General features: G+C 28.2%; 3 protein-coding genes across 5 annotated transcripts; 2 read left to right on the top strand and 1 right to left on the bottom strand.

Annotated features, from left to right (window-relative positions):
* Nucleotides 1–1,062: 1,062 nt before the first annotated feature.
* On the bottom strand, nucleotides 1,063–1,842 carry LOC137919177 (gamma-aminobutyric acid receptor-associated protein). The gene has a single exon (XM_068762165.1). The coding sequence runs from the start codon at nucleotides 1,674–1,676 to the stop codon at nucleotides 1,323–1,325; it is 354 nt and encodes a 117-aa protein (XP_068618266.1). The 5' UTR covers nucleotides 1,677–1,842; the 3' UTR covers nucleotides 1,063–1,322.
* Nucleotides 1,843–3,237: 1,395 nt separating this feature from the next.
* LOC137919370 (uncharacterized) lies at nucleotides 3,238–4,757 on the top strand. Its single transcript, XM_068762423.1, has 4 exons — nucleotides 3,238–3,483; nucleotides 3,927–4,166; nucleotides 4,239–4,403; nucleotides 4,475–4,757. The coding sequence occupies exons 1-4, from the start codon at nucleotides 3,367–3,369 to the stop codon at nucleotides 4,610–4,612; spliced, it is 660 nt and encodes a 219-aa protein (XP_068618524.1). The 5' UTR covers nucleotides 3,238–3,366; the 3' UTR covers nucleotides 4,613–4,757.
* Nucleotides 4,758–7,039: 2,282 nt separating this feature from the next.
* LOC137919216 (E3 ubiquitin-protein ligase RNF146-A-like) lies at nucleotides 7,040–13,679 on the top strand. 3 transcript variants are annotated; one of them, XM_068762221.1, is made up of 6 exons: nucleotides 7,040–7,167; nucleotides 8,160–8,245; nucleotides 9,312–9,459; nucleotides 11,135–11,326; nucleotides 11,568–11,757; nucleotides 13,471–13,679. In XM_068762221.1, exons 1-6 carry the CDS (start codon nucleotides 7,140–7,142, stop codon nucleotides 13,481–13,483), a joined length of 657 nt encoding a protein of 218 aa, XP_068618322.1. In that variant the 5' UTR covers nucleotides 7,040–7,139; the 3' UTR covers nucleotides 13,484–13,679. The 3 variants fall into 3 exon arrangements, with proteins under 3 accessions (XP_068618322.1, XP_068618320.1, XP_068618321.1); XM_068762219.1 differs by lacking the exon at nucleotides 13,471–13,679 and adding an exon at nucleotides 12,292–12,537 and having other exon boundaries at nucleotides 7,041–7,167; XM_068762220.1 differs by lacking the exons at nucleotides 7,040–7,167; nucleotides 13,471–13,679 and adding exons at nucleotides 7,268–7,524; nucleotides 12,292–12,537.
* Nucleotides 13,680–15,172: the final 1,493 nt, after the last annotated feature.

Genomic DNA, 15,172 nt, shown 5'->3' with positions numbered 1-15,172 from the left:
GAAATACATGATCTTTTATAACGATTATTAAATAAAACAAATATAAGCTGGCAATATAAAGATTACTAAATTATAAAATAATAGATTAGTAAATATATCAAATGAATAAACTTCTCGAAAAAAAGGGAAAGTTTCAAAACTTCTTTTTGTTGTAGTGTAGAACCTGTAAAAAAGTAATGAAAGAGTTAAATGTCATTTGCAAGCAAGGTTTACTAAGCCCTGAATTGAAAAATTAATTCATATATTTGAATATATCCCATTTATTTACTAATTAATAGCATAAAAACCACATTTATGTTTTTTTTTTTTTAACAAAGACATTAATTAATATTTCTGTGTCAGGTAAATGGAGATGTATCATGCTAAACGTTTTTATATGTGAAAGCTACTGAACAATAGAATCTTGAATGTGTTCAATTTAAGAATGCCTAAAATGGTACCGTTACTGAGCTAGGTACCCAGAACTACAGGTGATAAGTGATGTGGTGTACTTATGTTCTGGAAATCCCATTGTACTTGTCCTTTGGTAGTACCTTATCATTTCAGATAGTTTATTATTTGAAATTCATATGAAATAGCTTAAAGAAAAAAGACTATATGAGTAACAAATTATTGATGGACTGAAAAATGCTAATTAATATATGATAGTAGCAATCGCATTGTTAAAAATTTAATGGATTTATATGACCTAACAAAATGGTCTGTAAAACCTTCATTAATATTCATTTTGGACTTGAGGGTTAATTAGTGTCACAATAATTTTTGTTGGTATCAAATATACATAAATATTACAAAAAAATTCTTTAACTTGAATTTTGTTACTTTATTTTACTGAATGTAGTATAGAAGTAATAAATTATTTTCCATGTATAGAGAAATAGGCAACTGCTTTGATCCAAATAACTTGTGGGAAATTTTTAGGGGAGATATATTTATTTGTCTTTATTTATTGTTTATTACAGTCTAAGTCTTATAAAAATAGAGTAATAAAAAAATACAAGAATCAGAAAATAATTTCATAGTGTATTAAAACTTGATTTCCTTTTTGTATAGTTTTATTGTTTAGTTACAGAAATTATTACACTCTTAATAAAACAAAGGAAAGGAAACAATGCAATACTTTTGCCATACATATGTTATTTCTAAAACTAGAACAACATTGCCTTTAAGTTATTGAATGTGAAAATTGCGAAAAAATCAAATATCACCTTTATAACATAATACATCAATATTGCTAAGCCTTAAACCTAAATAATCGCCATATGTAGACGTTTCCACTAATGACGTTGATTGATAGATTTTAGAAATTGGTATGAAATCAGTTAATATCCATAAACATTTTCATCAGAAAATGCAATGTACAAGAAGAAGTCTTCATCGTGATGCTCTTGGTACAATGAGCCCATTGTAGCAGACGTCGGAGGAATAACGTTATTAACAAAAAAGAAAAGCGCGTCTTCTGGCCGCAGGTGAATGCGTTTTCTGATCAAAAAATAAAACTGTCCCACAGTGAGATCAGACGGCACCAAATACTTTTTCTTGTCTAGGTCCCCGAGTCTTGCTTTCGGCGCCTTTTCTACAATTACGGGAACACGGTCCGGATATTTTCGCCGTATTTTCTCCCCTTCAGTCTTCCTCTTCTCGAAGGAATGCTCTTCTTTATATTGGAATTTCATGGTTAGTTAATATGCACGCTGTAATTTGCAAAACTACGGAGTTGATTAAAACTGCGACTAGTTTTTTGTTTTTGCGTTATTGTTTTAAAATGCAATGACGCAATCAGCTGATATGACAATATTGACTTTCAGCGATGACGCTAAGCAGGCTGCATATAAACTAGTTTAAACACAAAATAATCGAAATCACACCGAATCCAGATTAAATAATACAATAAAACTCTTTCACAGTGTATAAAAATATTAGTAGCCAGATCACTTTCAATTAAAGGCCTCACAATATATTTTCTTATTTGTTTTAATTACATTATAACAAAATCGATAATCTTAAGCCTACTTAAATATTAATTCTTTAACAGTAGTTATATAGGCAGAACTAAAATATCGAAACAACACAACATTATCTGGCCGCCAAATCTGAATATTTATATATACGTGTGTGTAGATATACATATTATTAAAGAGCAAAAACAAACTTGACTTATTAAAATTTAAAAAAATTTCTATTTTACTAAAACCATTTATGCTCAGTCAATCAGCCAAAAAACAGGCAGTATGGCAGATATTATAACTACGCCGGTGATGTGGCAATCAGAACAACTAACCTGGAAAGTAGGCGGGTAGACTATTGAGGATAATTTTTTGTACCTAATTCCCCCACTAGGTAGTGTCATTGACAAACTCCAAAATCTAAAGATAAACATACAGCACAGTGCAACTGCTGCATAGCTAAGCAGCGTAAACTTATGATTACCTTTTGCGACAGACGTATACCCCTAAAAAGAGGGTAATCAGTTATTCGATCATAAAATTTGACATACGGAAGCGCAAAAGGGCCCTTGCAAGTAAGCTTGTGGACACCATCTCCTACAGATCACATGAAGAAGCTGATGTAGATGTGCGGCGTAATGAGGCTTTACATGGTCCCGACGTGCACCGTGTAGTTTTCAGCTCCATGAATACCCGTTGCGACGGTACGAAAACAACATACTAAATTTTGAAATGCATGGTTAACACCACAGAGGTAAACTAAAACAGCGAAGAGTGAGTGTCATGAAAAAAATTATGGAAAATTGCGCTCTCTTATACAGACATATTCAAGATAGAGTGAAGTGGAACTATAATTTGATGGGATGAACAGTAGGAAGCAGATTTTGTTTAAACAAATAGTCTAATTTTTTATCTTCTTATAGCGCTGTCTCTTGTAGTAGGTTGGCTACTAATAATAGGCTATCTTGATCTACAAAGCTGCAGTATCTGTAGGGCTTTGGTGTTCATCCAAAATAACTTCCGGGGTTTTAGTCTCCTGTCATTCTTTTAACCTGTTTGAATTTAACCTTTCAGTATTTACTATAATTTTATATTATTTTACTTATTACTCAGTTAAAAGATTGGGAAAGTTACTATTTCTCAATTTAATATAATACAATTTTGTATATTTTATACTTTTAAACTAAAACATTTTAATACACTTTTTGACAGAAAATTATTTATCTTGCAAGCTTTTAGTATATGTTGTTGAAAGAATAATTTAACTGTGCAATATCATTGTCTGTGGTTAGATTGACTTGCTTGCTTTGGCTGTGGATTCTTCCTTGAAACAAGAAAAGCGTCCGTTTACGTCTTGTGCTAAGTATAATTTTAGCACGAATATTAATATATTTAATCATATCGTATCTCTATTTTAAAAATGCGTAAACGAAAATCTCTCAAAAAAGCTGATGATGAATCAGATGGATCGGAACAAGGCGGCGAACCTGAGGAATTTCAAGATTCTGGCGAAGACTGGACACCGGATGCCGATTCGGTAACGTAGATATATTTTTAATAACTATGTAATCATTTAAGAATCTTACGAATATGAAGTTTACGTTATCATTTGTATTATTGAAAATTTTGAATGCGTGCTTAAAAATTCGTATTAACATTTAGTATTAGGTTAGTTCTCATCATTTTCAACGAATTTGCTGCCTAATTTCAAATCCGGATTAAGTGACTGCTTTTGTGTAGTTTTTCACCCAATATTAACAGTATCAGTAGTACTTAATATAAAAACTTGAATGTAATTCATTATACCTACTTTTATTTTTCATTATATTTAACACAAATATATTGTTTGTGATTGTACAATCTTCATACTTCCAATAAAAATGTGTAACGTATTTATTTTATATTTAGTAAAAAACAAAATATATTTAATCTTTATTTCAATATTGTTAATGATCATCTTTTATATTACTTAATTTTTAGAATGAACAATCTGGTCGTGGTGGTCGTAAGAGAACATCAAGAGTTGCATTGAACAGTTCCAAAAAGAAACGCAAAAATTCTTCATCTGATGAAAGCGAAGGGGATGGTGAAGATGATGAGGAAGGTGAAGATGAAGAATGTGAGTTAGATGAAGAAGAAGGATCCGATGAAGAGAAAAATGGGTCTGATGGAAACAAGTCAGATTCAAGTCAGTCTAAAGACATACCAAAGCATTTTCATGTATGTATAGAGTTTATATACAATATTTCAAGAAAAATAACTTATTAACATTAAAAATCTTTACCATTTTAGTCAGGAAATTTTGTTTTGCTGAAGTCTGATGTCAAATGGGATGGAGACACTGTTATTTCAAAGTTGGATGAATTGAATTTGTGGAAAATAGATGGGAAAGCATTATTACAAAAGTTTATACCTATGGAATCAAACGGAAAAATCCTTCATAAATGTACATGTGTGGTATGTTTCTTAAATTACTATTGTTATGTAAAGTTATATATTCATATTTAATTATTACAATTATTTTTCAGTATTCTGGATGGAATGTTGACAACCGGGACAATTACTATCCCATAACAGAAATCCTGGATCGCAATCCTCACACAGATTCAAAGGAAATATGTGTAGCATTAGATCTAAATGATCTAATTAAAGTAAGAGACAAGTAAACTCAAGGTTTTTCTACTTAATTCAATTAGATAAGTCAAAATAAAAATTAAAGAAATCTTTTTCCTTAGCACTGCATTCCAGATTACCATGTGTAATTGATTTTTTAAAAATGGGGATTAAATGTTCAATAAACATTTTTTTTAATTCTTATTTATATTTTCCTTATTTCTTTAGAACAAGTTTTTGCTGCAATCACAAGTATATTTAAGTAGGCCATGAATGATTCCACATAAAATGAATTGAAAATATCTCAATATTTTTATCACTTTTATATATATATAAAAATACAATAATGAAACCGAAGATTACTAGTACCAGCTACCATAAAAAAAAATGAAATAATAGTGTATAAATCAACAAATATTGGAATGCTTTTTATGTAGTTCTAATATGAGCTACATGTGTATCTTTGATACAAAATTATGATCAAATTGACATAAAAGGGGCATAAATTGCAGTTACTAGACTTTATCACCCATGTATTTTAAACAACCCATTTTTCTGCTGCATCCAGGTTTTGCAGTTTTTTAAAACATTATCAGATTAAAACTACCAATTTTTTTTTAAATTTGATTTGAATTTTGAAATATCAATCAATAAAAAATGTACCTTAACTTTGCAATTAATAGGCAGATACAACAAAAATGAAATGGGTAAAAAAATATAATTAAGTTGTAGAGTATGCTAATTACCTTTGTCATCAAAGCTTTTTTCAAAAATTACCAAAGCTTGTATCTTTGTTAATTGATTATATGTGGGTATTCTGAATAAGCCGGCAGCGTTCAATGTATATTTTACTTGCTTTTTTTTCAAAGTCGGCTAATTTTTAACTTTGATACTACACTTTTTAGAACAATTCGTCAGAAGATGAAATATTAAATAATTAATGTAGGTTTCATGCCCTCTTAATAACTTTGCCGTTATATATAAAATTCGTCGATTATAAATAACTGGTAGTAGCAGACTGAATACGACCTCTTAATAATAATTTTAGACAACTCATTTCTCTTGAAGTAGCTTAATATTTTCTTGTTCAAAGGTGCTTTCTATCTCATCTATTATGTAAATCCCAATTATCAGCAATATTTTCTTTGCGTATTAACAACAGAAATTTGCGAAGTGACCCCAATTCGTAAGGTATTTTAAACATTTGATTATCCTCTTCACTGTTACAATAATGATAATAGTATACACTTGCTAATATTTTACTAGTTGGGTTTCTTTTGCAAAAGGTCATTTTCAGATTTGAGACAAGTCTAGATTTTTTCTTACAACATTTTTAGTTTATTTTCGTAACCCTTGATTTTTGCTAAATGACCATTTATTATAAGTCAAGTTTTATATTTTAATAGAATTGCAATGGTTTAGTGCCTCCATGAGTAGGAGAATTCCACCCTCCAAAGACGCGTCTATAAGAATACGTGACTATAAGGGTTAAAACCAGTTATCGCTGTACTGTCAGCTGTAATACGTTGTATTCTCAAGCTACAATTTTTATAATTCATAGCAGTTCATTATTTTTGTATGTTTGCTTTCATATAGTTGTAGAAATAAATAATGATTATATTGAATGGGTATACTAGTCTAAGAAATATTTAAAATAAATATTAATAGAAATACAAAGTTTAGTCATGTCTTTAAAACAGATTTTTAAAAGAAGCTCGTATCTACGTTTGTATGTTTTTCTTTATCGTTTATTGAACGTTCACACAGTAAAAATTAATAAAACATACGGCAAGAAAGAACAGTTTTTGTTACTATCCAGCATATTTTACTATATGTAAAAAAACAATTATGTGCATATATATGAAATTCAATTTTACTGTGTATTTCATTATACGTTTACCTTACCTTTACTTATAATTATTAATCATTAAAAAGCTTTCTTTCCGCGTACTAAAATCTTTGAGTTCGTGAACTCAAAAAATTGTACAATTTTAATTTATTCCTAACGATGATGTAAAAAACACTTAACTTACTTACTACTTAAGCCATAAAGTACATTAAATAATTAAAATAAAATATGTTTAGAAGCTTTGTCGCGATACTCTTACCATATACATCCTTAAATATTAAACATTTGCTTAGTAACTCTAATAATTTTTTACGGTTTCATTTTTATTTTATCCTGATAAGTAATGTTTTGTTCATATTAAAAATCAACTAGTATGATAGATTCTTAAAATCCAAGAGTATTTAAATATTGTATCCCAGTAAATATTTAGTATTTAAAATTGACATACTCTCATTTCAAATTTAATAGACTTACGTCTTTCAATCCACTGTCTAAATAAAAAAATAGTTTTTTCAGTTAATAAAAAAGGCTTTTTAAGGAATTTTTATAGATAATGTTGTAAAACTATTGACAATAAGAACAGAAGTATTGTCTATGAAAATTCTTTTATTTCGAGAGTGTTTCTATAAATTGTAGGCAACTATTGACAGCTGGTATTCATTAACATTGTAAATATTATTGCGGGAGGTTGTTAATAATTTTGTTTATTAAAATATTATCAGTAAATAATAATGGATACAATTAAACCAAATTTTGAAGGTGAGTTATGTTAATTATTTCATAAGAAATTCATCTTTTATACTATTACTCTATGCTACAGATGTCAAAGAAACAAAAGGGTTTTTTTTTTAATTCGTCTACATATAAAAATATTTTTATTTAAAATCTTTTATATTACGCTTGTCATATGTTACAAAAGTGGATCATTTCTTGGAGCGTCTGCAGAAACGATCTAAGAGCTCAGCGGCCTTCCAATTCTGTGAAATAGTAGTTTGTAGCTGCCCGCGTCGAAGTTTTCCACCAATCCCTCGAGCGTGGGTATTTAAAATGAGGTTTTAGGCTTAGCGTCTTCAGCGCCCTGAGACCCCTCAAACTCGTGTAATCTGCAAATGGCAGGTCAAAAAAATTGTATGATTTATTTATTTGTAGAATAAAATGTTTTTGCCATTACTTTCATAATACAATAAAAAAAGATATGATATTGAATTTATTCATAGCTATTGTAAAAAAAATTAAGAAATGAATTCAATATTATTTATAAGCATATAATTACCAATTTTAATTTTATGTTGCATATTATTACATGTTATTCATCGTCACCATTTAATGCATGTCTCTGCAGACTTTGTACTGTCAGAAGTTATTGGCTTGTCTTATAACAATATAAAAAATGAACAAATGTAATGTGCAACAGAATAATAACTTTATACAGCTGATCAGAATTAGGTGTAAAGGCTTTACAGGCTTACAGAGGACAACCAATACCTACTGACAACCACCTATTACTTTGGCCCTTTCTAGTCAATACTTTCATATATAGCTCGTTAAGATGTGACTATAGATAAGCAATTGATATAATGGCGTATTATACCAGCACTGCAACTTTGGAGGAAGTTACCTTTCATTATTTTTTTTATTAGCAACTCACATAAATAATTTTTTGGTTAAGTAATATTAATGTAATTATTTATGTTTAGATAAATATGCATTCTGATTATGATTCTTTTTAATAATCCTGGTTTTAATTACAGAACAATATTGTGCTGTCTGCTTAGAAAAATATGATCATCCAACAAAACTTCCCTGTGGTCATATTTTTTGCTTTTTGTGTGCAAAGGTATGTTCATGAATTTTTCTAATCAAATTCCTTTTCAATTCTATTCTTATACAATTACAAGGCAATTTATTTTTTAAAGCTATTAAAGGAATTAATGAAAATTTGAAAAGACAATTATTATGAATTATGATTTAATTATTTATGTATAGAATTATTATGATTAATTATGAATTAATAATTGGTCTATAGGGGAGACATATGCCCAGCGGTGAACATCCTGCGGCTTTAATAATAAATGATTTTTAAGTTATTAATAATATATATTATTAATAATTTTATAATAATTATTGTATATAATATATATATAATTTATTATAAAATTTTTCTATATAAATAAAATCCTGGCTAAAGTGTTCATATGGTATCCACTGTCAATCTTTCTTTTTAAAGTTCATATAAATTTTTTAAGAGTTATTGTATTATCATAAATTGAAATTTTTTCTTTCAAACATTAATAAGCATTAAATTAAATATTTTAAACAATTATACTTAAAGAAAGGATTTATTTCCTCATATCACATACGAAAACATATTTTATGATTAAAGATTTTTAAAGTTTTTTTGCCATTAGTTCAGTAAATGAATTTTTTAATTTATTTATTCTAAATGTAAAGGGAATTTTATAAATCATTATCAATCAATCAAATCGTCAAGCTGAAGTAATCCCGTAATAATAAGTGAAAAAATATTAAAACAACTTTGACGTGTTTGTTATGGTTAAATGTGGTTATAGTTTTGAATGCATAGATTGGTAAAAATTGCCAATTTGCAACTACAGTATGATTTTTTCTGTTATTTGCAGAAGGTTTACTTAGGTAACATGAAGGTGAACAAAGATTAAAAAGTAAAAATTTTTGTTTATAACAAAGGGTATCTCAGAGGGCATAAAATTATTTACCCTTGTGAGTCTAAATAATTTAAAAGATGTGGTACGAATATTTGTAAATATTTTTTCTGATGTTAGGTACTACTCTACCTTTTCACTTAATTTTGGATTGATATTGATTTACTGGGGCAACCTGTTCATAAGACAACTCAAATTTAACAATATTTTATTTTATTACAGGGTATTGCTCAACTTAATAAGACATGTGCAATGTGTCGAAATGTAATACCAAATGATTACTTTAATAATCCAGACGTAATATCACAAGAAAAAAATACAGAAGAAAATTGCAACCAAGAATATCAGTGGTATTATGAAGGAAGAAATGGTAATGTCTTAAAATTCGATGTTTATGTCAACCTCCTTTGACTACGAAAACAAAATAGTTTACCCACATTTATATTTAATTTAGCACAATGTTAATAGGTACCTAAAAGATTAATTAAAAGATCACATGGGTAGAAATAATTGTTCACCATTTTCTAATAAAGTAATGTTTATAGAAAATTATTGGATCAACAACTGATTCAAGCAATGTAGAAAATAAGAAAAATTGTCTATAGTTAATATAATCCATAAAATAAGTTTTATTATCATACTTTGCTGAAATTTGTAAAGATTTCGAAAAATCGCAAGAATTGTTGTGGTTTTGGATCAAGAGATGCGATAAAATAAATATTTATTTTTATATTATATTTTTGTACACAGACACTTCTTTATTTTGAATATGAATCCGAAATCAAAATCTATTTGTTTTAACCTTAATTTTAATAAATATTGTGTTTGAAAATATATATATACCAGGACAGAAGGAAAATTTTAAGAATCTTTTTTAAATACAATCAATGTATTTTTAAACATTTTATGTAATTGTTAACACGTTAGCTGCCATAGAAGAAATATATTTTTTTTTAGAAAAACTTTTTAATGATATTTGGTGTGGAATGTTAAGATATGAAAATATATCTAACTTAAAGTGAAATCGGTTCGATAGTTTTCAAAATATTTTCAAAAAACCTGACGAGGTCACCGGTGACCTACGTGGCGCTGTGAAGCGAAAATATGTAAAAACGTTACGAAGGCGCCGGAGTGACCGCAACTCCGGTCACCCTCTCCTGGCTGCATATTCGTCGCCATTAAGAAAAACAGTTAAATTATAAAAAATTAGGAATCGAAGTTATTTTAAATACAGCTGTTGTAAATGGATGGATTATGTACACTGAAAATAAAAAAGTTAGAGAAAGTATAGTAGGGTATAGAAGGCAGTTAATAGAGTACCTGGTAGATTCAGGAATGGATAGTGAAAAACCCGAAAATACTGAAAGACCAAAACGACTGAAGCACCAGTTGAAAAACCGAGAGGGCAATGTTAGAAACACAAGACGTTTCTGTTCAGTATGCTACAAACATACTGCAAAGAATGCCCAAACGAACCATATTTTTGTTTGGCGTGTTTCAATCAATCTCATCGTTATTTTTAAGTTTTTAACTAGACATGTTAATATTATTTTTGATTGATACTTTTGAATAATTATTGCGCTGTGATTTTTATACTAAAGTTGTTTTATTTTTCCTTCAACAAACTTTTTGAACCCTTATGATTCTCATATATGTAGGTGTAGAACATTTGAGATTGAAATAGTATATTTCTATTATGTTATTCTTAATCCAAGCTAAGGCTATTCCTATGCTAAGTTTGATTAAATATACAAACAACTTGCTCTTCACTTATCACAAACTGTCATGTTTATAATTTAAGAAAAAAAAATCGAAAAACGTAGGTAGGCAGGAACCACGCCAAAGAAGTATTCTACAGCGCCACTCCGGCCACTTCAGTACAGAAAATGTATCAAAAACGCATCCTCCGGCGTACAAATTCGTTCCAAAAACAGGTTTGCCTTGAGGTCACCGGTGACCGTAATGGCGCGTAGATGTAGGTAGGGGTCCGGTCACCGGTGACCGGAGTGGCAGCTAACGTGTTAATGATGACAAACATTTTTCAGGCTGGTGGAAGTATAATCAAGCTAGTAATTGCTATTTAGAAGAAACCTACAACAAGGGAGAGAAAGAGGGTTCTCTGTTGATAGCTGGTAATTTATATCATATAGATTTTGAGAGAAATGTGCAAGTACGTGTTAATGACCAGAGAAAAACTCGCAAAATACGAAGAGAAACACCACTCTTTCCATCAAAAGGTAATATTTATATAATAAAATAATTTTACTAACAATTATAAAAATTCGTAATATGTTTTTTCAACACCTTTTCTTATTTAATTATTTATGAATTATACCTAAATATGCAAAAACTAAGGATAATTTCTGTTTTAAAATTTTATGTATTTTTAATTTGCATTATTATTTAAAGTGAGTAAAATATAAATTTAAACTAAACTATTCTCAAACATGAATGACAAATTACAAGTATCTTTTACAGGTATTGCTGGAATTGTTATAAATAATAGTATAAATGGAGAGGAATTACAAAGTGATGATCACAATGACGCTAATGATGTTACTTCTATAGATGAGCAAAATATTCCACACGCAAATAACAGTATTGGAAATTCTTCTGATGATTCAAATGATTATGAAGATTCATTCAATGAAATGGTCCGGAATTTAAGGTATGCGGTTTACAATATTTTTCATACACTATTAAATCTTTCATAAACATTTTTTAGTGTTCATTCATTATTTTAATTTAAACTTAATAAAAATAAGGTTTTTCAAACAATGAAATAAAAAAATGTCATCATAGTGTTTTTGTTCTAGAGGCTCTAGGACCTAGGTTCTCAACGGAAGACCTAGCGCCCTTTAGCGGGTGCTGAGTCTTTTAGGAAAGTTACAGAGTTCTAAAGCAAATGGCGGGCGTTTTGAAGTAACCCTATTTTAATAAAAATATTTTATCACTTCTAAGACGTTTATCTTATTTTTTAGAGTAAATAAACAATTTTTTCTTGAAAAGGAGAGGTGTTAAGTGTTGAAAACCTAAGTTCTAGAATCTAAAACATATAAAAACAACAGTAGAAAACAAAAACATTTTTCTACTAAGCTTACTAAATTTTTTTTTTACGTTTTTGTTTAACAAAGAACAGGTAATGTAACAAGCAATGAGATTATCTGTATCATTCAATAACCGAATGCATATGTAATTTCAGTGTCGTAACGTTACGGGAACAAGAATCGCCAAACGATATTCCAGAAACAGAAAACGCATAAATACATACATGCGTGTTGAGCAAAACGAAAACAACCAAAATTCCTTTGTTTATGAATGTTATATTGAATTTTAATTAAAAATACTCAAGATTTATTAAATAAAGATATATTGTTGTTATGTATTATGAAATAAATTTTGTCATATCATGTGCAGTCATCTCATTTATTTTCTCATCTTAATTTTAATTATATGGGTTTTTTATAAAATGTTGGATCTTGATTCGGATTTAAAACATATTTTATGTTATTAAATCAGAAGTATATTATTAAACTTAACAGTATTTGTGGTGTAATTTGTACATAAAAAATTAATGTATATTTTTTAATTGGGATTTCAACAAGAATGGTCATCTGAGCTATATTTCGAATAAGCTTGACTCATTAGCTTGATTAATGCAAACTTATTTGTAGCATAAAATAAAATTATTTAAAACCAGTTCAGTTGTTTATCATCATCATGAACCTGGATTGGTACAGGCGTTTTTACATATTATCTTTTCTAAAAAGTCTTTTAATATAACTGTGGTATAAGATTAAATTGACTTTATTTAACAAAATGATGTAGATATTTTGATACATTGAATTCTCGGTTGTAGTTTTAAAATCAAAATTTATTTAGAAGAATGTAAATTGAAAATATTTGCAAAAAAAACTTTTGCATAATTCATAGAACAAAGGGTATAAAAACCCAAAATGATTTTTTTAAATATTGATTGCTTAGAATTTGTTGTTTCTGACTTGGACTTATCTCCAATAGAATATTTCTTCAAATCAGGTTTTTAGGAGACTGGATGTTTAAATTACTGGAACAGTATTCATTGATGCTGAATAGTTATATGTTAAAAGTATAACCATCACTTTAAACTATTCACAATTATACCTGCAAATGCATAAAGACACCAAAAACAGTATCATTTGTAATTTTATAACTCATTGGAGCTACCTCCATAATTTAGCCAGAAATTTTTAGTATCTATTTTAGTAAAGAAGTATCTGAATATTCCAACTGTATTGAATAAAGTGTAAACATAAATACATTTTATTTTAACAATTTGATGTGATGTCTCAATATAAACAAAATTTTTATTTCATGTACTTAACAAATTTATTTTTTTAAGGCCTTATTTGTAAACTGGAGTGTGGTAACAATAGATACAAGGACTCACCATGTGAACAGAAGATTATAAAGTATTTATTATTACATAGTATAGAAGTGCAAGAAAAAATTATACAACAGAAGTTACAGTCCTACAAAGTGATAATACAATAGAAGACCGAAATATGTATGCCCTAAACTAGCACAATATTTATTTTTATGGTATCTACATGTTTACACATGATGTATATGAATATACATATTTAAATGTTATATTCAGTTTTAATCCATTATTTTAGAACACCATTTTTCATTAAAAAAAGTTAATATATATTGTTATGAACTCTTGAATGTAATTAAAAGCAATCTTAATTTAAATTTAAACAAAAGTTTTTTGTGAAATAGTCGACTGTACAGCTAAATTGTCACTAAAAACGGGTAATTGATATTTGTGTATTTAGATTAAGTGGAAGGATAAAACAAAAACCAAAATTTGTTTCTATACATTGTTTTGTTAATTAGTTTTACTGTAATTCTGATGTTATGGGAATAAAAAAAATATTATTATTATTTATCAACTACAATAAATTTTGATATTGTTGCATGTTGCCAAGATTAGTGGAATATTCTGGTGAATTTATTTCGTTTGAAATAAATGGAAAATGCTAAAAAAATATGCTTACATATAAATTTTCTAAAGTTTGATTTAATTTCATAACCTATTTATATATTTCTTAAAATTATTTTTTAACAAAGCTGTGTACCTGTGTATCCTTATCAAAATTGGTCTCATATGTTATTTTTATTAGTAATAAAGTGGTAAATCTTTTAATATTTGAAACCATGTATTAAAGAATATATAATAGAATACATACATATTATTGTTTGTAATTATAAGATAATACCAAATTCATCATATCAGCCTATAGAGCAAGTGGTAGAAAGTGCCTAAAGGCATTAAGCCCACCTTTACAAAGAAAAGAAGTAAAAAACGTGAATAAATATGCAAACTATTTCAATAACAATCAAAAAAATTAAATTTTGGTGTGCTTCAAATTAAGGAAAAATTACTGAGCTTAATCATAAATCCTGATTTAGGTAATATCTTGAAAACAAATTGAATTTGTTGAAATTGAAATGGCCTGCAATATCTTGCTTTTAGTAATTTAATCTTCAACTTTCTTTTATTACAATTACACCAATTGCTTCAAGGCCACATTCAAAATTGATCCTGATTAAAGAACTGATTGGTGTTGCTAAAATACATATAGCTGTAATATTTTTCTGTATGGATTTTTAAGAGTAAATGATACTGGTAAGGGAATCCTGATTTTTTCTTTTATAAAAAGATTACTGACATAAAAATAACACAATATTTGAGTTTTTATTATGTGTTAGTGTTTGCTTAATAACATTTGTATGTATTATGTAATTAATACCATCAATATATCTTGAATCAAAGACAATTTTATCCATTCATATTTTTATTAACTACATCATAATTTTTAATACTAACAGTGATTTACCATGGCCTTACAGGACTTTGGCTTGCATGTGTCAATATCCAAGTGTTGTGAGGTTTAGGTTTCATTGCCATTTGTTTGTGTCGAGGATGCTCAGCACAAATCACATATTTTCTTTCATCTCGAAAAACAAAATAACACGATTTACAACGACGCTTTACCCGTCCCTTCACTTTAAACCCACACGTTTGGGTAATTGCA

This window comes from Battus philenor, unplaced genomic scaffold (genome assembly GCF_028537555.1).
Source record: "Battus philenor isolate CCGP_79_NKW_IND1 unplaced genomic scaffold, ilBatPhil1.0.hap1 SCAF_16, whole genome shotgun sequence".
NCBI classification, from domain to species: Eukaryota; Metazoa; Arthropoda; class Insecta; order Lepidoptera; family Papilionidae; genus Battus; species Battus philenor.
This window is presented reverse-complemented; position numbering and strand designations above follow the sequence as displayed.